Below are 22,136 nucleotides of genomic sequence, written 5' to 3' on the forward strand. Positions count from 1 at the left end.
TTGCAAGAAGTCACCAAAACAAAAATCCCAGCTCTTCCCTGGTTCTTTTGGTTGTTTCATCGATCCTACCCCTGCTAAGCAACCTCCTTGGAAACTTGCACTACCAGAACCTGATATTTAGTAGGAGTAAATATCAGGTCCTACTGACTCAGGATGGCGGAGGAATAGTGAGAGGTGGTGGTGAGGTACAGCTCTCTTCAGCATTCCTGTGGAAACTGGTGCCCCAGTGTAACAGGCACAAGGGTCAGGGAGAAATTTCCTCCTCTTATTCAATATAGCGTCAGAAGATTCTTACCTCAGCGTGAGAGACCTGGTGGAGCCTTAGTCTAACATCTCATCAGAAAAATTATATCTCTAACAGAGGCAGCACTGAGAGAGTCACATTTGGTTATGTGCTCAAATTTCTGCAGTGGGACTTGAACCCGCAGAACTACCGACCAGAGACAGAATGCTGCTACTTAGCCATGACTGACACTCAAGACATATACCTAGAATCTTGATTCTACCTCAAGGGTTTCACTGACATTTTATTTGATAGCAACTCAAATTCCTTCCATGTTAACAACTTGTATTTATACAGTTCCTTTAGCGTAGGAAAATGTCCTGTGGCAGTCCACAAAGTTGGAACATCAGGCAGGTGATCAAAAAATGGCCCAAAAGGCAGGTTTTAGAGAGCAACAAAAGGGGGTTGAGAATTCAGGGCACGTTGGGCCCCGAGAGTTGAAACCAGAACTGCCACTGGTGGAGAGAGTGCAGTCACGACAGCAAGAATTTGAAGGAGTGAAAGGTAGTTGGTTATCCATCACTTCTGGAAAGGTAACCGTATCGAGTTGGAGCTGTTGGGAAGTTAAGCTGTATTCAATGACCACGTAAGACCACATAAGAAGAGGTGGGCATTGGAAGCCACCCCACTGAAGAGGTGGGCACTGAAGCCCACCCCACAGGTGGGCACTGGAACCCACCCCACAGAAGAGGTGGGCACTGGAGCCCACCCCACAGGTGGGCACTGGAGCCCACCCCACAGAAGAGGTGGGCACTGGAACCCACCCAACAGGTGGGCACTGGAACCCACGGGAACATTAGCCTGAGGAACAATTGCTGCTGAACTGTTTGGAGCATCAGTGCAGCCAGAGAAGACACCCAGCTGCCCAGGTAACTGTGTCCAGCCTAATAACTCCACGTCTTTCCTTCTCTCCCAGGCCATTCCCAACAACCCCATGTGCACTGGAACAAGAGCTGGGAATGGTAATACCATATTTTTTCATTCACTGATATTCTAATCAGGGGTCAGCCACACTCCAGAGCTCCAGATCAGCCTTGGCTTCATTGAAAGGTGCATTCAAAGTGATGACTCCTCACAAATGAGAACCAAGTGTTCAAAGGTAAACCCTTACAGGATTCATGGTAGAATTCCTGTGGCTTGAGTTCCTTTCAGCTCCCACACCAGTGCCATCAACCATAACACATTTAATCTCTCCCTCTCTCAGCATCTCCCTCTCTCAGAGTTGAATCCATCATCACTCAACCAACTTTGTTGAAAGACTATCTCGTTAGTATCACACTGCTCTTTATGGGAGCTTGCTGTGCAGAAATGATGTGCAGCACTGTGGACACAACGGGTGCTATAAAAATGCAAGTCTTTCTGAAGCTCCCAATTGATCTGAACACACAGCTAGGAGGATGGAAGGATGTGGGAGAGGTGGTGGGAGATGGAAGGATGTGGGAGAGGTGGTGGGGGATGGAAGGATGTGGGAGAGGTGGTGGGAGATGGAAGGATGTGGGAGAGGTGGTGGGGGATGGAAGGATGTGGGAGAGGTGGTGGGGGGTGGAAGGATGTGGGAGGGGGGGTGGAAGGATGTGGGAGGGGGAATGGAAGGATGTGGGAGAGGTGGTGGGAGATGGAAGGATGTGGGAGAGGTGGTGGGGGGTGGAAGGATGTGGGAGAGGGGGGTGGAAGGATGTGGGGGGGGAATGGAAGGATGTGGGAGAGGTGGTGGGGGGTGGAAGGATGTGGGAGAGGGGGGTGGAAGGATGTGGGAGAGGGGGGTGGAAGGATGTGGGAGAGGGGGGTAGAAGGATGTGGGAGAGGTGGTGGGGGGTGGAAGGATGTGGGAGAGGGGGGTAGAAGGATGTGGGAGGGGGTAGAAGGATGTGGAAAAGGGGGGTAGAAGGATGTGGGAGAGGGGGGTAAAAGGATGTGGGGGGGTAGAAGGATGTGGGAGGGGGGTAGAAGGATGTGGGAGAGGTGGGTGGAAGGATGTGGGAGGGGGAATGGAAGGATGTGGGAGAGGGGGGTAGAAGGATGTGGGGGGGGTAGAAGGATGTGGGAGGGGGGTAGAAGGATGTGGGAGAGGGGGGTAAAAGGATGTGGGGGGGTAGAAGGATGTGGGAGGGGGGTAGAAGGATGTGGGAGGGGGGTAGAAGGATGTGGGAGAGGTGGTGGGGGGTGGAAGGATGTGGGATGATAGGGGTTCATTCTGTGCAGCAAGGTTGCCCCTACCTCATTTAAGAGACCACACTCTCTGATTATTCAGAAAAGATGTGCCACACTTCAAGGCAATTCCCCCTAACATTGTTAATGAATGTCAATGTTGTGATAACTTGGCTGAAGTGTTTGAAAGGGGGGCCATTATTGCCCTGCGTTTGTCAAGTGTTTACTGAGGGCTGTTCCCAGTAGACTGGAGTCAGGACAAGTCATTAACCCGCCACGGGAGCCAGTAGCCAAGAGCTTTTTGATTCAACAAGTGACAGAGAGAGTGTATCTCCCGAGTGTCCACCTCCCCCATCCACCCGCCTCTCTCTGGGCTCCATTTCTCCAGATCCTCCAACCCTCTCTTCAAACCATCCCCTGGCTGTCCGAGGACCGTCCTCCCTCTCCCAGCAATGGAATAGAGGCAAAGAGGCTCAACATCGGAGCAGCGTTAAAAAAGCACTTTCTATTCAAAGACACGGGACTTGCTCTGACATTCGTCACCCAGGGCAATATGAGACTGCAGATCCACTCATGCCTGGAGTCCACAATTGACAGCAACTCAGCGAGCTATGCAACACCCTAATAAAATGCGCACTTGATGTTGGGAGGTGCGACTCGAAGATTACAACAAAGTGCAGCGATTATTTTCATGACCATCCCTCTGCTTTTGCAGCCTTCCGCTCTACTTGAAAAGGATTTTATTTTTTTAAAAAAAGAGCATTTAATTCCCAAGCTCCAGACCACTGCTGCTCTCGGGGTTGTAAGCTGCATTAAAGACGCAGGTTCCCTCTCCCACCCCCTTCCCTTCACCGGGGCCTCAGTCGAATTACTGTCGGCGGACAGCAAACAAAAAAAAAGGGCAGTGTGCCAGTGCTTCGGTGTAAGGAGTTACGGAGAAGAGCAGACACAGGACAGCATCAGCTATGCATCCACTGGGCTCTCGGTATATTTATCTGTAAGGATCTCTCTTTAATTTAAATATGTATTTTCAATTAGCAATTGTGCAATAATGTAAATGTATGTTATTATAATTAGAAACTGTGGTCTGCATTTTAAATGTTGATGTGTATTTTGTCATTATTTGTGTGACAGATGCCTGCAGTTCATTTTGCTGACTCTTCATGCCCAGGTAAGGTGCAAACCTGCTTTATTACAAATTATCATAATCTGAGATTGATCATTTTAAAGCAACATCATTTAAAGTGACAGTGCTCTTTTTGATGCTACAGATAACTTGCATTGCTTAAGCATATGTAATCTTTTCAAAGCCCTGAAATCTTTTAACACATATTCAACTTTTACAAAGTGGATTTAAACTTCCTGTTCATTCTGTTCTACCGCAAGGCTTTTAACAAGAGATTAACTAACCCTAACCTAACCAGTTCTTGAGCTAGAGGAATTTTGAGTTTGCGTTAAGGCTGTGTTTCACATCCCTTGGACCATTTCGCAGAGATTTGCTTATCTCATCGTGGGAAAGCAAGGAGATGTTGTGTAGGGGACAACTTGGCGGCACATTTGAACGCAGCCTCATCCTAGGGAAGCAAGTTTGGCCACACATTTAAAGAATAAATGGGAAACGGGAATGGGGCGGAAAGAATAGCAGAACTGCTGAAGTGATGAAATCAATTTTTTCAGCCTTTAGTGCTTCCTGGCTAACGGTTGGAAAATCACACACGGGTTGGGGCAAATTTCAGACAAATTACTAACGTACGCTTTGTGTGAAAATAATGTGATGGGAGCTCAAGTGATTTACGGTGGGGTTTTTATTTGTGTGAAAACTGATGTGTTTATGAATGGTGAGGTGGGGGAGGCAGCAACCAAGCTCACAGATCTATAAAGGGATCGGATCAATATTAGACAGTGTCTCCCAGTTAATTTCCAATCTGCCAGCAGATTCAGAGAAACATGGGCATCGATTCTATTTAAAGGACATTGTTTTAAGAGCGTCATTTGCAAATGGGTAGGACAAGCATTGACCCAAGTGATGATTTAGTGCATATTACACATTGTTAGAATTATATAGGATAAAGTTACTGGAACAAAATTCATTTTTTAAAAATTAATATGATATTGCAAAAAGAGGTAAAAAAACGGTCAGTGGTTTAATGGAAAATGTTTTTCATTAAACTCCTTTTAACCGGGAACAATTTAATTAACCTAATCCCATTGGGTTTAATGTGTGTGCATAATATGAGGAAGGGGAAAAGCTGCTGAGCCTCAGCCAATTAAGTCCACAGTATTGGCTCTTTTTTCTATCAGCTGTGATAACATCAAACTGAATGTACCAGCAGGGGTGTTAGACTGTACTACCTTCTATGTAACACATTAAAGACATCATTCGATGTCTTTATGTTTGAATCTTTTATTGTCCAAGCAATTTATTCTAATTGAATTTAGTCAATGAAAATGTAAGGCTTGCATTTAGGTAGCACCTTTCACATCTTCAGGATATTCTGCAGTGTCTTATGGACAAAACATTATTATATTAAAGTGTAACCACTATAACGGTGCAGGGAAATGCAGCAGCCAGCTTGCACACAGCAAGATCCCACCAAAAGCAATACAATAATGACCAGATAATCTGTTCTAGTAATGTTGGTTGAGGGATTAATATTGGCTAGCCACTGTGGAGAGTTTCGGCACAGTCCCCTGGAATCGTTTACTCCATCTGATAAGGTAAACAGGGTTTCACTTTAACATCTCTTGAAGAAGACGGCACCTCCAGTAGTGCAGCGCTCCCTCAGTGCAGCCTGGACTTCTGTGCTGTAGGATGGGGACACTCCACATTGAGTCAGAGATGAAAGTGTTTCCCACAGAATCTCAGCAGAAACCCGATAAACTGTAGGAGGTTTACAGAGAAAATGTGGCCTTTCACTTCACCCGGACATTCCCACTGCCGTCACCCTGGTGCATCACGCACTACACCCCTTCACCATCTACTTCCCGTTCCCCAAACCATCACTGCCATCACTAATGGGAATACACAAGCAGGGTCTGAGTGGCAGACTCCTCGAGCCAGCCCTGTCATTCAACACCATTGTGGCTGCTCTGCCCCAGGCCTCATCTCCTGCTCTGTACAGGTTCTCCACAGCCCTCAATTCCCTGATCTCTGACCCAGCCTACCCCCATCTTGCCCCTTCAACCCACCACTTAGCCTTTTTATCATGAACCCCTTGTTCTAATAGCACTCACCCACCATCCACAACACCCTACATCTCCTCGTTCCCCTTCTCACCCCTTTCTCGACTCTACTCTTAAGAAATAGTTTCACAGGTGAAAACATACTTCCATTTCTACCTCTCTCTTTCTACTTCTCTCTTTCTCTCTCCCTCAATCTCCCTCTGATATCAGACTTTTCCTCACCCTGCTCTACCCCTTCTTCACTTAATTACTTTATTACAATAGCTACAACAGGTGTAATGATACATTTACGCACAGTTCCCTCACACACTCCTAGCCTTTATATATAAAAAAAATCAGCAAAGCTTTTAAAACTTGCCATTTTTTAACAAGATTATTTAAAATGAAAATCTCCTGAGCCATGAAAATTAAAACCAGGCAGGGTTAGATGAAGCTCCTCGCTTCCTACCCCAGGTGGCTTTCACCAACACCCCACCACAAAAAATCAATTAATAAATTTGAACATATCGCATTGATGTATGTAATTAAAAATAATTTGTTTAAATGCTTATTTTAAACAAAAGAAATTTCAGACTGAGGAAATACTTTCCCACCCTCCATAACTTGAGCTCAGCTGTAGTTCTGCAGCCTGTATCTGAACTTGCACTGAGTGCCTGCTCTGAGATCTGCATTGGTTTACAGTCCAGCAAAACCCTGCTTTTAAAATTCTTGTCCTCCAAGACCTCACCCATCCCAATTCCCAGGAGCTCTGATTCTGGTCTCTCATCCATTCCCAATTTTAATCGCTCCACCACTGGCAATCATGCCTTGAGCTGCCTGGACCCTAAGCTCTGGAATTCCCTTCTGAAATTCCCAACCTCTCTCCCTCACCACCTACTCTTTTAAGATGCTCCTTACACCTACCCCATCGACTTTCATCACCTGTGCTTGATGTCAGATTTTGGTTGCTTACTCAATCATGAAACTTCTTGGGTTTGGCTACGTCAAAGATGCAATGTTTTATACGGTTTTGTTATTGTTGAGATAGAGAGTGTTGAGATAATGTGTGCCTGAACTGATAACACACCATCCCAGAAATACACAGCATATCAGTTGGTAGATGCAAGAGAAAAACAGGTTAGTGCTAATGGTAACAGACAAATAGCAGGAGCAAGTCATTTAGCTCATTGAGGCTCCTCTGCTTTTCAATATGATTATGGCTTATCTTTTATCTCAATATCCTGTTTCTGCTTTCTCCACATATTCCTTGATCCTTTTTGTATCTAGACCTTTATAAATATATGTGTGGGAGAGAATTTCACAGGTTCCCCACCCCCCAAATGAAGACATTTCTCCTCATCTCTGTCCTAAATACCTTGCTCCATGTTCTGAGATCTTACATCCCCCGCCCCTGCAACTGCAACATCCTCCCTTCATCAGCCTGATGAGCACTGTCAGAGTCTCGCTTAGAACATTCCAATTCACCTATCACGGTCGAGTTAGCTTAAGCTCTTTTCAAAGGTAGGGGTGAGGGTTCTGAGAAAATACCACATGACGGATGATAAGGACAGCTATTAGAAAGTACTTGAGTACATGAACAGAGCAGGAAACTGATGTATGCGGGAAATGTTTGTTCTGGCCACTGCGTGTGTGCATTGTAAATTCATTCAGGCACAACCTATTTACGATTTCACAACCCATAGCCACTAAGGCAATTTAACTCCCTATTGTTTGGGAACTATGGACAGGATTTTCTGCCCAGGATGTTTAAGTACAAGCTTCATCCTTAGAACTGTGTCACCTGTTGATCAGGTAAGGCCAGCAAGTTCCGCTCCATAGATAGCTGCTTATTGATGAAAATTCAACAGCTTCCATGGCCAGTTTACCCTGGAACCCAGTTTATTGATTTTACAAATCGCTGAGGTTAGAACATAGAACAGAACAGCACAGGAACAGGCCCTTCGGCCCACCATGTCTGTGCTGAACATGATGCCAAATTAAACTAATCCTGTCTGCTTGCACATGGTCCACATCCCACCATTCCCTGCCTGTTCATGTGTCTGTCTAAATGCCTCCCAAACATCACTATTATATCTGCTCCCACCACCTCCCCTGGCAGCACGTTCCAGGCACCCACCGATCTGTGTAAAAAAAACCTTGCCTTGCACATCTCCTTTAAACTTTCTCCCTCTCACCTTAAAGCTATGCCCTCACAGATTTAAGGTGAGAGGGATGATAGAGTCTTCCTGTAATGGGGTAACCAGAACTGCTCACAATATTCCAAATGTGGCCTTGCCAAAATTTTATACAGCTGCATCATAACTTCCTGACCTTTATACAACACCCCAATCAATGAAGGCAATCAATGACGACACCTTCTTCTCCACCCTATCTACTTGTGTTGCTACTTTCAGTGAGCTATGGACTTCACCCCAAGAGCCCTCTGCATGTTAATGCTCCCAAGGGTCCTGCCATTTACTGTATACTTCCTTCTTACATTTACCTCCCAAAGTGCAACACCTCACACTTGTCTGGATTAAACTCTATCTGCCATTCGTCTGCCCATGTTTCCAACTATTCCATATCCTCTTTTTGGGACACAAAAACCCCGGGCTTGTGGAATTTGAACTTGCAACCTCTGGGTTTTTAATCCAAGACTCTAACCCAATAAATTCCTGACAGCATTGGGTAGGAATCCTTGAAACTCTTTGAAAAAGCTGCAGATGCTGGAATCTAAAATAAGAACAGAAAATGATGGAAATGTTCAACAGGTCACCCACATCTGCAGGAAGAGAAACAGAGTTAATGTTTCAGGTTGAAAACCCTTCGACAGAACTGGGAAGGAGACTAAAGAAGTTTGTTAAGCTGCAGGAAGGATGGTCAATACCTCATCAAAGACAGGAAGGAAAAGGGACACCTTGCTTGAGGATGAGCAAGGCAAGAGAGAGAGAGAGAGAGATAGACATCCTGGGTAGAAATTCTCCCAGTTTTCCTGGGTGTAAGGTCTCCTAGTATTCCCTCCTAACACTGAATTCAATGGAACTGAATGTTGGGAGGAAGATGTGGCCAATGGTAATACTCCCTCACTGTCTAATGATAGCAACTAAGGACATTGCTTCCCCGCTAACAGCTGCATGGGTTATTTCCTGTGTGAGGACAGAGTGTGAATGTTTCAGTGGACAATAGTTATGAAAGGAATAGTTGTCAGTGCAGTAATACCAATAGACAAAGTCTGCAATATATGCTTCATAGCAGTGATCACACGGCTATGATTAGGAGCAGGAAACCTGACTGAGGGATTTTCTCCAGCCCAGGACAGGGGTGTGCTCGGGAATTTATATTTGACTGCTTTTGGAGAGGTGCCACAGCTGGCCCCCCTCTGCATATCTCAAGGGCCCATTTGCTCCAAGGCTGAGGCAGTCAATTGCATTCAAGTCCCGCTCCTGGAGCACTAAACCTCAGGCGCATGTGGTCCTGTTCTGTGGGAGGTATTGTCTTTCAGATGAAAAGTTGAACCGTGGCCCCATTTGCCCTCGGAGGCTGATGTAAAGGAACTGAAGAAGATCAGGGGAATACTCCCTGGTGTCCAGGCTGATATTTATTCTTCAATCAACTTCACTAAATCAGATTACTGGCCATTATCAGGTGGCTGTTTGCAGGAGCTGGCCATTTGCTAATTGACAGTCACATTTTTTGTGTTGGAACGGTGACTATATTCTGAGTACGTTATGGACTGTAAAGCATTTTGGAACAGCCTAAAATTGTGAAAGGTGCATTATAAATGAAAATTCCCCATTTTGTCCTTTCCCCCATCTTTCGGTGCCAATGGTTTAAAGTGTAATGGGTGTTAGTTTAGTCAGTGAATAGTGATGCATTGTTAGGGAAGCTGCTTCAGCTGTGGAAGGAAGTTGGAAAGAGGTCACCAGGAGCCAGAGAGAGCACCTTGTTCATCTATTTATACAGTCATTTCTTTCTATGGTTCTCCCATCAATTTCTACAGATAGCTATTTATCACAGCAGGGATACAACAGTATCTATTTTGCTCTCTTAACTTTACATATCTTACCAATGAAATTGTCTTCATCCTCATTGATCCCATCTGTCTATTAACCTCGGTTTTCTGGTCATCTACTAACCCCATTTACCACCAAGCGTGGGTCTGTATATTTACCTCTGTTTACTTATCTGTCTATTGTTTATCTTTATTTACTCATAACTCAATCTCTACCAAGTTATTTATTAATTTATTTCAATGTTTCTTTTTCCATTATATTTCTGTATTTCCTCACAGAGAAATGATCTATCTATACAATGTACTATCCCAATATCTCAATCTCACTGTCAACCTATCCATTTCAATTCATCTGACTATAAACGTAGCTGTATATAGATATACAAATTGATCCATATAATACCTACCTATCTAATTATTTGTAATCTGTGGGCTTTAACAGCCCCTCCGAAGGTAAAGCCATTCTGTTTCCAGCTGCTGACTCTCAGCACATATTCTACTTATACAACAGATGTCTGAAAGCCTTTTCGGTGTTGCATACATGGGCTTGGTAGATACATTCCAGGAGGGAAATGAGCCACCCATTCCCTAAAGGGCCGCTCCCTGCCTTTCACTCTCCGCCTGCCACCGGCAATGCCATGCACTGGTTTTTGCAAGTCACTCTTGCAATCCCTTTCTGAGCCTTTCCATATTTGCAATGCCGTCTGCTGTCCCTGGGGAAGCGCCGCAAGCTTTATAGAAAAGTGTAAAAATAGTGACCTTCTTAAAAAGCAAGACTGGGAATGCCTCCCAGGAAGAGTCACAAAGATCTCGATCGTTCTCTCCCTCCCGCTCACTCAGTGGGTTATTTCAGGATCTGCTCCCATGGTGCTGAGGTCACCACAGTGAGCTGCCTTGGTGGCAAATGCAAAACGTGCTAAGATTTATTTGTGTTAGCACAGGCAGAACTTGCAGTCCTATGGCTCTCTCCTAATATTCCATCAGCGAAAGCTGACAGCCAGTGTAGGAGTTTCAAGGTGTGGTCACTGTTGTAGTGAGGACATTTCCACACAGCAGGCCTCACTACTGATGCATTTCTCTCTCTGCATTTCTACCTACCTACCTAATATCATAGTTAGCAACACACAAGGCGACTTGCCTATTCACCTCCATATTTGTGCCTTTGTATTTTTTTACCCCTGACATAAGCAGGAGATCCATCTGTTGCTAACTGGTCTTCAATTAAAGTTGCAGCCTTAGTCACTGGGCTGCACGTGGGATGTGATGGTATTGGAGAAATGGCAGAGAATTGCAGGAAGATTGATCCCAGGTATAGAGGGGGAGATCCATTAGCAAAAAGAAAATTTAACAGTAGGGACTAGAGGGAATATGGATGAAATGGGGAGAGGATGGAGTGAGATGGGTCAAGTTTACAAATTCTCACATCAGCTCCCTCACCTGCTGGGAGAATCATTGGTGTGCCTTGTAGTCTCACACTGACTGGCAGAGAGCTGTTTCTGGAGACTGCTTGCTGTCGATATGGCAGAGCTGAAAAGGAACCCAGAACAGTGCTTTGAGCCAAGTTAAGAGAGTTGAGCAAAAGGTTAGTGACAAGTAAATATCAAATCAATGCAACAGATTATAATTGTCGGCTTCAATAGTCTGTGGGGGCGGGGGGGGGGGTCATTCAAAATGCATCTCCAAGATTAAAAATAGAACAAATCTATTTAGCACTTCTCACAACCTTAAGGTATTGTAAAACAATTTACAAACAACAACTATTTTTGCTGTAAAGTAGGAAACACAACAACCAATTAGTACACAACAAGATCCTACAAGATGCAAGACTAGAGGGCCTAAGTTATAGGGAGAGGTTGGCCAGGCTCGGTCTTTATTCCTTGGAACGTAGGAGAACGAGGGCCGACCTTATAGAAATGTTTAAAATTATGAGAGGCATAGATAAGGTGGACGGTAACGGTCTTTTCCCCAGGGTAGGGGAGTCCAAAACTAGGGGGCATAGGTTTAGGTACATGGAGGGGTGGAGCTTAGAGAGATATGGGCCGAACGCAGGAAATTGGAACTAGCTGGGTGGACAATGTGTTGGCATGGACTGGTTGAGCCAAAGGGCCTGTATTGTGCTGTGCTGTATTGTTCTATGGTTCTATGATTTTATAAATATTGACACAATAAGTGACCAGAAAATCGGTTTTAGTGACAATAGTTGAGATAAATATTGGTCCAGGACATTGAAGAGACCTCCCCTGAGAACTCCCCCCTCTTTCAATATCCACCATGGGGTCACTTAAAGCCACCTGAAAGAGCAGGATCTTTGACTGTGCCGTACTCCCTCAGTATTGTCACTAGGTGCCACACTTTCTCAGCAGTGTTCCTCTAACAGTGTGGCGCACCTCAGTATTGCTCCTTCAAAATGCAGCACTCCCTCAATACTAAACTGGAGCACTAGCCTAATCTTCGTAGTCAGGTCTATGGAACAGAACTTGAACCCACAACCTTCAGAGTCAGAAGCAAGAGTGTGAAGCACTAAGGCTGAATCCTGCACATTTCTCAGATTCTGCTAACACCTTCATCTCTGAAGGCATGACTGTTGGGGGCATCACAAGTAATGTTCATGCTTGGGGTGAGTTGGAAGGAAAATAATGGACTGGTCAGGTGGCAGAAGATTACAATTGGAATCTATTCCAGAGAATGTGAGGCATAGTATTTGGGGAAAGCAAATAAGGTGAGAGAGTACGTGATAAATGGTGGGATTCTAAGAAGCATAGTGGAACAGTGGGATATTGAAGTGCAGGATGAGATGGTTAAGAGAGCACAGGAGATGCTTACATTTATCAGCCAACTTACAGGATATAAAATAAGGAGGTCATATTAGAACAGTATATTACTCTGCTTAGGCCACAGTTTAGGGTATGGTGTACACTTCTGATCACCACACAACAGGAAAGATGTGTTAGCACTAGAGGAGGCACAGAAAGGCTTGCGTGGAAGTTGTCAATGCTGGAGAACTATGGTTATGAGGAGAGATCGGAAAGATTGGGGATGTTTCATTTCGGACAGAAGTGAATAAAAACATGAGGCCCATTGAGGGTGAACAAGAAGGACTTGTTCCCCAGCAGAGAGGGTCATAACTAGGAAGCATAGACTTCAGTTAGCTGTTAGAGTGTTAGAGAGGTTCTGAGTTCCAGACACCCACCAACAAATGGGATCTAGAGCCAAGTACCTGAAAGTGGTGGACCAAGTAACACTGGTCACATTTGGAAAGTACTTGGATGAGAATATGCGGCAGCCAGCAAAGTCAATGGCCAAGAGGTGGGAAGTGGGATCAGCTCTACTTTGACTAGCATGAACGATGGGACAAATAGCCTTCTCGTGTGCCATGAATTTCTATGATGCTGCTGGAAATCACGTCCAAAGGCAGGACATGTGGGTTGGAGTGGATGTCCTCACTGGGTGCATGGCAATGTTGGACATTGCCGGGGTGACATGCCCTAGAAGAATAATTACTGGGGAAAAGCATCAGGACAAGATGATTCCATGCAATGCACAGCATGAAAAGGGTTAACTGGTCCCTGAACAGTTTCCGGAGAACTAAACCCCCACCCCCTCCCTTATCCCCTAACCCCGGTGCTAACCCGTGTTGTAAATTCATCATGGGAATCTTATTTTAGTCGAGGTATAAATAGTTCCAGTATCCAGCACCGAGCTAACTCTTATCTCTGGGCAAACGGTTAAAATTAGCAGGAGCGGCTGTGCATTTTCCAAAAGCGAGATTCCCTGCTGGAAAGCTGTGGTATTCCACTCCTCAGTCACCACTTTTAGGTCCGTCTTGAGCCCATTTGACCTGAGCCTTTAAGACACAAATCCTACTGACGTGGATCACACTTTGCTGTCGGTGTCATGCCTTTGAAGGGTTGGGAATAATAAATCAGAATTATGCTTTGCCTGCTGGGGTGTGGTTTTTATCCACACTGGACACACTCTTCTCTCTCTCAGTGTGCGAGTCTTGGAAAGCAGGGATAAGATGCTTGACTCTAGTAGGTAGCAGTTAATCACACTCAATCCAGTTCTGAATCAATGTTCTCGTGTGTTAGCAATCAGAAGAGGGAAGTTACCTTCTCGTTCCGAGCCCCACCACAACCACTAACCCAGCACATGTTTTACTCCTTCATAAGATATGGACATCTCTGACCGAGCTTTACTGCCCACCCCTCATTTGAGCCAATTAACCAGTCAGTAAGGAGTTAACCACATCAGTGGATCTGCAGTCTCACATAGGCTAGAGCAGGTCAGGTCAGGTGTACACACTTCCTGAAGGACATTAGGATGTAAGAATATAAGAAATAGAAAAGGGACAGGCAGTTGGCCCCTTGTGCCCACCCCACCATCCAAAAAGAACTTGGCTGATCCTTTACCTCAGCGTCACTTCCCTGTACCAACCCCAATGTCAAACAATCTCTGTCTTGAATATACTCAGCACTGAGCCTCCTCGGCCGTCTGAGTGAAGTAATTTCTTTTCATCTCTGTCCTGAATAGCTGAGTCCTTATTTTAAGATTATGACCCTGGTTCTAGACACCCCAGCCAAGGGGGAAACATCAGCTTCACACCTATCCTGTGAAATCTTTCAAGAATTTCGTGACTTTCAATATGATTACCTCACATTCTTCTAAACTCAAGAGAGCATTGACCCAGTCTTCAGTTCATTTCCAGCTCCTAATGTACGTTTTTAATGCAAAAGATACATTAGGAGCTGCCAATTCTGAATGAATGTTTCTCTGGAATCTTCCAACGTGAATCTTCCCTTATTGCTGCAACCTCAGACAGCTACCAGCAGGGAGATGAGGCAGTAACCCCGACTATATGGAATGTTGTAGCTTCTCACTGTTTCAACAACAGTGTATCATGCTTGGATTTCACTCTGGCATGCCCTGTTCCCTCAGACTGGAGAATCTAGGACTGGCACCATAGTCACAGGATAAGGAGTTGGTGATTCAGGGCTGAGGAGAGGAGGAGTTTCTTCACTCAAAGAGTTATGAATCTTTGCAGCCTCTCAGAGTGATTAAATGTTTTCAACACTGAGACCGAGAGATTTTCAAGGATTGAAGGAATATGGGAGTGTGGAGAATCAGCCAGAGGCATGTTGGGTAGTGGAACGGGCTGGAGGGGACATGCCCTGCTGCTGTCTCTCGTGTAACCAGAGTGACCGTGGGTGATCAGACCCATGGTGGTTCCAAGGTTGAAGTATGTCATTTGCCACTGCATCCCCTCATTCTCTCTAACGTGAAGCCACACTGGTACTTTCACACACATTAAACCTGCAGCATTTCAGTAACAATGTTCTCGTGTAAATGTACTCTGTGTGACTGGCTGGGGCTTTTCCAGCAGGCTGAGCTCTGTTATAAGGGGCTAGCTCCCAATATTGGCTGCAGTGGTGATCTTGCTGAGATCAATAAGCCCATCATCATAAAGTACTGCTCCCCCTACATCTCGTCCCGCATTGGCCATGCATCAGTCATGGGTCTAAGTCCTGGAACTCCCTGTACAACAGCACTGTGGGAACATCTTCAGCACAGTGACTGCGCCAGTTCAAGAAGGCAGCTCACCACCGTCCTCTCAATGAGCAATCAGGGATGAGCATCATTCCTGGCTTCACCAGCACACGTCAGGTACAAACTGGTAAAATATATTTAACAGAGTTCACCAAATATTGCTGTGTCAGCTCCTTCAGTGTGGTCTGGAAGGAATGAGAATGTCCTTACAACGAGACATTGAAAGCAAGACCTGGTCTCAGTCCCAATTAGATGCAGCATTTTGGAAGAAGAGCAGACACTTCTCCCCAGTGGTCTGGCCACTGTTGGACCCGCAACCAATGCCTCTTTTCCCATTTCTGTATGGGATTTTGCAGTTCCCACAATGGCTGTCAAATATTCTACAACACAACAGTGATTACAGAGCAGAGTACTCCATTGTTAATCGCTTTGGGATATCCTGGAAGGATGTGAAATTCAGCTTATTTCCTTCCAATCAAGAACACATGAAAATAGGAGCAGAAGTAGGCCACTCGGCCCCTCAGCCCGCCCCACCATTAAATATGACCATGGCTGATCTATGCTGGCCTCAACTTCTCTTCTGTGCCAGTTCCCCATAACCCTCAATTCCCTAAACTTTCAAATATGTATCTGCCTTCACCTTAAATATATCTAATGATCCAGCCTTCACCACTCTCAGCCTTCACCACTCTCTAATGATCCAGCCTTCACCACCCTCAGAGGCACAGAATTCCAGAGATTCACCACTCTCCGAGAGAAGATTGTCCAGTCACCTCCATTTTAAATGACCAGCCCCTTATTTTATAACGATGCCCCCTTGTTTTAGCCTGAAAAGGACCCATTTATTCCCAACTCTTTGTTTTTCTCGTGACAGCCAGTTTTCAATCCATGCTCTCACACACTTCCTCCAATACCATGGGTTCTTATTTATGCACCAGCCTCTTATGTGGAACCTTGTCAAATGCCTTTTGGAAACATATGTACTCTACATCTACTACTCAACTCTCCCTGTCACATCCTCAAAGAACTCAAGCAAATTTTTCAAACACAATTATCTTACATAAAACCATGTTGACTAGGTTTGATTATATTCAGCTTTCCTGATTAGTTATTTCCTCTTTGATTATTAATTCTAACATCTTGCCAACAATGGGTGTTAAACCAACTGACCACAGTTCCCCACCTTCTGTCTTACTCCCTTTTTAAGCAAAGGGGTCGTGCTTCTGGTTCCCTCCTTTAGTGAGTTTTGAAAATTTTCAACCAATGGGTCCACTTTCTCTGCAGCTACTTCCTTTAAAACTCTTGGGGACAGTCCATCGGGTCCTGGTGATTTGTCCACCTTTAGCCCTGTGTGTTTTAATATTTTATCCTTTGTGATTGGGATTTTTACAAGTTCCCCCTGTTATTTGAAATTAGCCCATCTGTTATCTCAGGGAGATTTGTAGTCTCCATGGTGAGGACTGATGCAAAAAATTGATTTAACATATCTGTCATTTCTTTATTTTCTGTCAAATCACCAGCCTTGATTTCTAGAAGTCTCACACCTACCATAGTCACCTTCTTCCTGTTTATATACCCATAAAAACTCTTAATGTTTGTTTTTATATAAACACAAGCTTTCTCTCAAAATCAATTTTCTCCTATTTTCTGAGCTTATAATTATTTGGGTTTGTAACTTTGTCAATTGTGACATTTTCAAAACATGATAAACAAGCAAAACTACAAACTGTTGGAGTGAAAAATGTTACCAAATAACTTGTATTAAAATCCAAGTATCAGAAAGTGCAGTCCATGAGAATTACTGTGAGATAAGGAGCCAGGCATTTAAAACTGAGGTGTGTAAAAATTTCTTCTTTCAGAGAATTCTCTGCCCCCGAGATATTTATGGTGAAGATAAATATTTGAGGGTTTACAAAGAACTGGCACTGAAGAGGCCAGCATAGGTCAGCCATGATCATATTGAATGGAGGGTAGGTTTGAGGGGCCGAGTGGCCTCCTCCTGCTCCTATTTTCTTGTATTACAGTGACTCACAGTACCGCAGTAACATTGTCACACCCATACCTTGCAGAAGACTACACATAAGCTCTCACTGCCTCCTACCCCACCACACACCCACCACACCTCCCATCTCCTGCTCCATCATGTGTCCAATCCCCGTCCACCCACCTCCACCCACCACACCGCCCACCTCCTGCTCCATCACATGGCCACCCCTTGTCCACCCACCTTGATGCAGGGAATCACTGAACCGGGATCCCAGTTCTTTGTCACTTCTCAACGCGCTAATGCAATCAGCATGGAGGAAGGAAGGTGTCCAATGAGCAGCCCAGCTGCCTCACAGCCAATGACCTCCCCTTGAAGTGGAGAAATGTACAGCAAGATCCCACAATCACTGACTGAAGGAACAAAGGAGAAACATTAGCCCTTGCTGCAGTCACACTGGTGCTGTGGGATCACTTACAACATACTGGGACCATTCGCCCCAATAACTCCTTCAGATGGGGGAATTCTGGTGGAGGTCAGAGCCACCACCAGGAGCCACCGTTACAGGAAATGTGGAGATGGGGAAGTGATCTGACATCAGGCCCCGACACTGTAGAACCAGTTCTCCTATTTGCATATCCTGGCTGGAAATCTGAATTTAGCATCTAAAGCTTGGCAGTCGGCCTCTGCACTGGGTCTCTGTGTTAAGGAATGTGTTTTTGACTTCCCATAACCATCTCCCTACTTCAAAGAATCTTTAGTCTAAACACTGTTCTTTTCTGTAAAATCTTACTTTCTATTTGCGCATTTATGATCCCACTTTAGAATCCTATTTGCCAATTATAAATTTCTATGCCTGTATATAAAATGGCAAATGGCTATGTAAACACAGTGTACTGCATCCTGTTATCAATGGTGGCGCTGTAGGACCTGTTTTGCAGCTCTGAGCTCCTTTGCCTCAATGCCAGAAGCTCCTTCACTCCAACTAATTCTACTTTTCAAATGTGTAATTTTTGCCATTTAACCACACAAGTCAAAGTACTGCGTAAGTATAACAACAGGACTACGATGTCAAACCTGTCAAAATTACACCCTAGTCCAATTAGCGGCCTCTCTCCCCACTTCACCTGCGGGTTACATTTGCTCTTGACTTGCCCTGTGCACCACATGTGGCTTTTAAGAAAAGGTCACAGACAGAAGCAAGTTGGCCAACAAAATAGGTTGGTAGAAGAAGGAAGCTTCATGTGTACCTTGGAAGCGAATCATCTATTAATAGCACTGTGGAGAACCCTGCACAGGGCCAGTTATAGTGCTCTAAGAAGGCAGTGGCTGAATCAGAAGGGGAGTTAAACCCTAGGTCAAAGGAACCTAAAACACTGAGAACCCAGAGTAGGTACGTTGGGAGTCATATCTCAGGATTGTTCGAGGGCCTTTGATTTATTCTGGAGCCTTCCCTAGGCTACCATTAATCCCCTTTATTTGGTCAGAAAGAAAGGCTGGTTGGTGTGTCAGCATTTAAAGATCAAAGTGAGTCGTCCAGGCCTGTGGATCTGGCCGGTCATTGCAGTCTCTATGGAATTCACAGTCACACAGACCCTGGAGACCTCAGGTTTGGCCCTAGCTCTCTGGGTGAAACTGCCAAATGGAATTTGAGAATATTTATGCATTGTGGACACATGTCCACAAGAGAATAGATGGAGGCTCAGTTCAGTGAGGGCACGGAAAAAATGCTGCAGCAAGGAGGAACATTTTTGTCTGAACGATAAAAATAGAAAATGCTGTGAGTGGATAGCGGAACTATTAGATCTTCCTGACCCTTCCTGCGGACCACCAAGGCAGCAATCTTCAGAGGGACCCTCCAGTATTGATCTCCACTTTAAACCTAATCTTCTTCCTGTATTCTGGGGGAATGTTCAAGAACGGACAGATACGGGCAGACAGACAGACAAAGAGAGAGATAGGGAGAGAGCTGGATATGTTGGTGGAGAGAAAAACAGGTAAGAAGTTTAGATAGGTTAATGGGTGGGCAGATGGGGATAGTTGTCGACAGGAAGTTACATAGGTCAAAATGTAGATGGACATGGATGAATTGGATAGGTTGATGAATGGATAGAAGAGCCAATAGAGAAAGAAGAAGAGGATAAAGAAAGTGACCAATAGAAAAATAAAGAAGCATTCCACAGTGACTTTCACAGCCTTAGGGTATCTCAGAGCACCTAAACCTGGTGTAATATCTTTTGAAAAATAGCTATAGTTATAATATAGGAATGAATATAATATTTAGACTACAAAGCTACACACAGCAAGTATAACAAGGTCATTGGTGGACTTACTAAAGGAGACTGTATGCTCATTATCTCACTGGTGTATGTCAGGCCTTGCTGTCAGTGCAAGTAACTGCACAGTGAGAGTATCTGATTAGCCTTGTTTGGAACACTGAGGATAAGACGGCTGCTAAAATGTAAATCTTTCCCTTCTCCCAGCTTTCAAAAGCCTTTTCAAAACACTGTTTATTCCATCACCAGTACATGGAAACTATTAGTCCTGTGTACCAACCACCCACCATATTTCTTGAAGTGTTTTAAGGGAACTATCCATTGGGTAAAAGCAAATTGTGATTGGATCCATCCGTGGCCTTTTCCTGCTTTACTGACAGCAAAGGAGAAACGGAGATGGGTCCACGACCGGTTGGGACTGCCAGCATTCCCAGTCCTCCAGGGCTGGTCAGGAGTTGCCAACAACTGAAGATTCAGGGGCATTAAAAATGTTGTTTTACTTCAACTGTCACTGAACATTTGCACAACCAGCTGCAGAGATATCAGATGTGGAGGAGGTGAAGTATTATTGACTCACTGAATTAATCAACCTGCCAGGCTGATTACTGATTGGCTGAAGCTTTGGACAACACTACGGTGCAGCAGGTAGTGCCACTGCCTCACAGCTCCAGAGACCCGGGTTCAATCCTGACCTCCAGTGCTGTCTGTGTGGAGTTTGCATGTTCTCCTGGTGACCACGTGGGTTTCCCCTGGGTGCTCTGGTTTCTTCCCACATCCCAAAGACATGGGTTGGTGCATTAATTGATGACTGTAAATTGCCTCTGGTGTGTGTGGGTGAGGGGTAGAATCTGAAGGAAATTGATGGATATGTGGGGAAAGTAAAATGGGCTTAATGTAGGATTAGTGTAGATGGGTGGCTGATGGTTAGCATGGACTTAATGGGCCAAAGGGCCTGTCTCCGTGCCATTACGTCTTCATGACTCTCAATGTCAGGATGGATACATTAGCTGACCAATGGCGAGAGGTGTTGGTGCAGTGGTTGTGGGTGGGGGTGGTGGGGTAGGGTTTATGTGACCTCCATGGATAGGCCACACCACTGCTGGCACCCTCAGTGTTGATGGTGGTGGCTGGGACTAGGGCACTCCGTGTGATCCGCGCCAGATCGCTGGGCTCCGGCACAGTAAAAGCAAATTGATTTTATTTCTCCCTTTGTAAACTAAAAGGGGGAGAATCAATCGTCTCCTAATTTTAATCAGCACGTCAAAGACCACGCTCGGAACACGGACCAGCTGAGCCGGAGACACATCCGCGTCTACCAGCTGTACAGTCGCACCAGCGGAAAACACGTCCAGATCCTTGGCAAGAGAATCAACGCAACTGCTGAGGACGGCAGTAAATACGGTGAGAAAGCCCACTGATAATGTCGCTTCACCTGGTAATTAGTTAATGATGGCGCTGCTGACCCTGGCCAGAATGAAGATTGAGCAACTCTGAGATTTTGAGTGACAGGATAGTGAGGATAGTCACTTCATGTTATTTCCTGCATTTCAATCAGAACTCAACCAAATCTCCAATTCTGCAGACTGATATTTCAAGGAGTGTACATCTGGGAGCGAACTTCAAGCTGGAATATATCAAGGGGTTGGGGTTATGCAGAGCACCTATATAATAGAAACCCAGGAGTGAGTTAAAATGGGAATCTGATCAAGGGATTTATGGTTAGAATAATGTACCTGGGAGTGATTTGCAGGCTGGAAATGAATTGAGGGCTCTGACTAGTTTATTGATAGACCAACAGATATCTTGGTGTAACTCACGGCTAATTGATGGATTCAGAGTAGTTGTATTTATACTTACTCCTCTATAAGTTACCAACTAGAATCCAATCAAGGGGTTTGGTGAGGTGGCGGGTTTATACACAGATTAACAGGCATTGAGGAATGAGTAACAGACTGGAACAAAATTCAAGGGGTTTAAGCATTTATATATTAAATAATAGATACCTGAGAGTGGGTTATGGGCTGGGATCTGATCTGGGGTTCAATGACTTTATTTGTAGAATAGTAGGCCTTTGATACTTGATTATGGAAAAGTCACTTTATGATTATGAATTCATGCTACCCATGTTGAGCTTTGCCCACAGGAGCTGATGGATACTTATGTAAATGGAGCAGGACAATTTGGCAAAGGCAAAGGGAGGTACTCCAGACTTAATTTGGATTAGGCAAACTCCTACATGAGTACCCAAAGGCAACAGGGGAACATGTGGTTTATTCATCCATTCCCTCACCTCTGGTACCTGTGGTACCTGACCATTGTGTTCTCCCCACTCCATTGTCATCTCCCTTCCTCCCTTGTGTTCTGGGGTTTCCTGATCAATGCCTCTGATAATCTTGATGTCTCTAGCGAAGGCCATGAGTTTAATGGAGCGTTCTATTCTTGCAGCTAAACTGCTGGTGGAAACGGACACGTTTGACAGTCGAGTGCGGATTCGGGGAGCAGAGACGGGACATTATATCTGCATGAACAGAAAAGGGAAACTTGTAGGAAAGGTAAGTGTGGGGACTGAATCTGAGGTCTGAAGATTACCAGGGTTTGGAAGTGGCACAAGCCCAGCAGGACCCACAGGAGAACCCTGCAGCACCTGTGCGGAACACAGTAACATTTCACAGTAACCTTTCACAGTAACCTGTAGCAAAGATGCTTCACTGGGGCATTATAAGTCAA

The 22,136-nt window shown here is 44.9% G+C and overlaps 1 protein-coding gene across 1 annotated transcript in view; it reads left to right on the plus strand.

Annotated features, from left to right (window-relative positions):
• The window catches only part of LOC127584141 (fibroblast growth factor 17-like), a 75,290-nt gene that overhangs the window by 47,426 nt on the left and 5,728 nt on the right, over positions 1-22,136 (plus strand). The window contains exons 3-4 of the mRNA XM_052040722.1: positions 20,633-20,810; positions 21,816-21,961. Of these exons, the coding sequence (XP_051896682.1) occupies positions 20,633-20,810; positions 21,816-21,961 (324 nt within the window). The remainder of the gene's footprint in view (positions 1-20,632; positions 20,811-21,815; positions 21,962-22,136) is intronic.

The sequence above is a fragment of the Pristis pectinata genome, chromosome 29, assembly GCF_009764475.1.
Source record: "Pristis pectinata isolate sPriPec2 chromosome 29, sPriPec2.1.pri, whole genome shotgun sequence".
In the NCBI taxonomy this organism is placed as follows: domain Eukaryota; kingdom Metazoa; phylum Chordata; class Chondrichthyes; order Rhinopristiformes; family Pristidae; genus Pristis; species Pristis pectinata.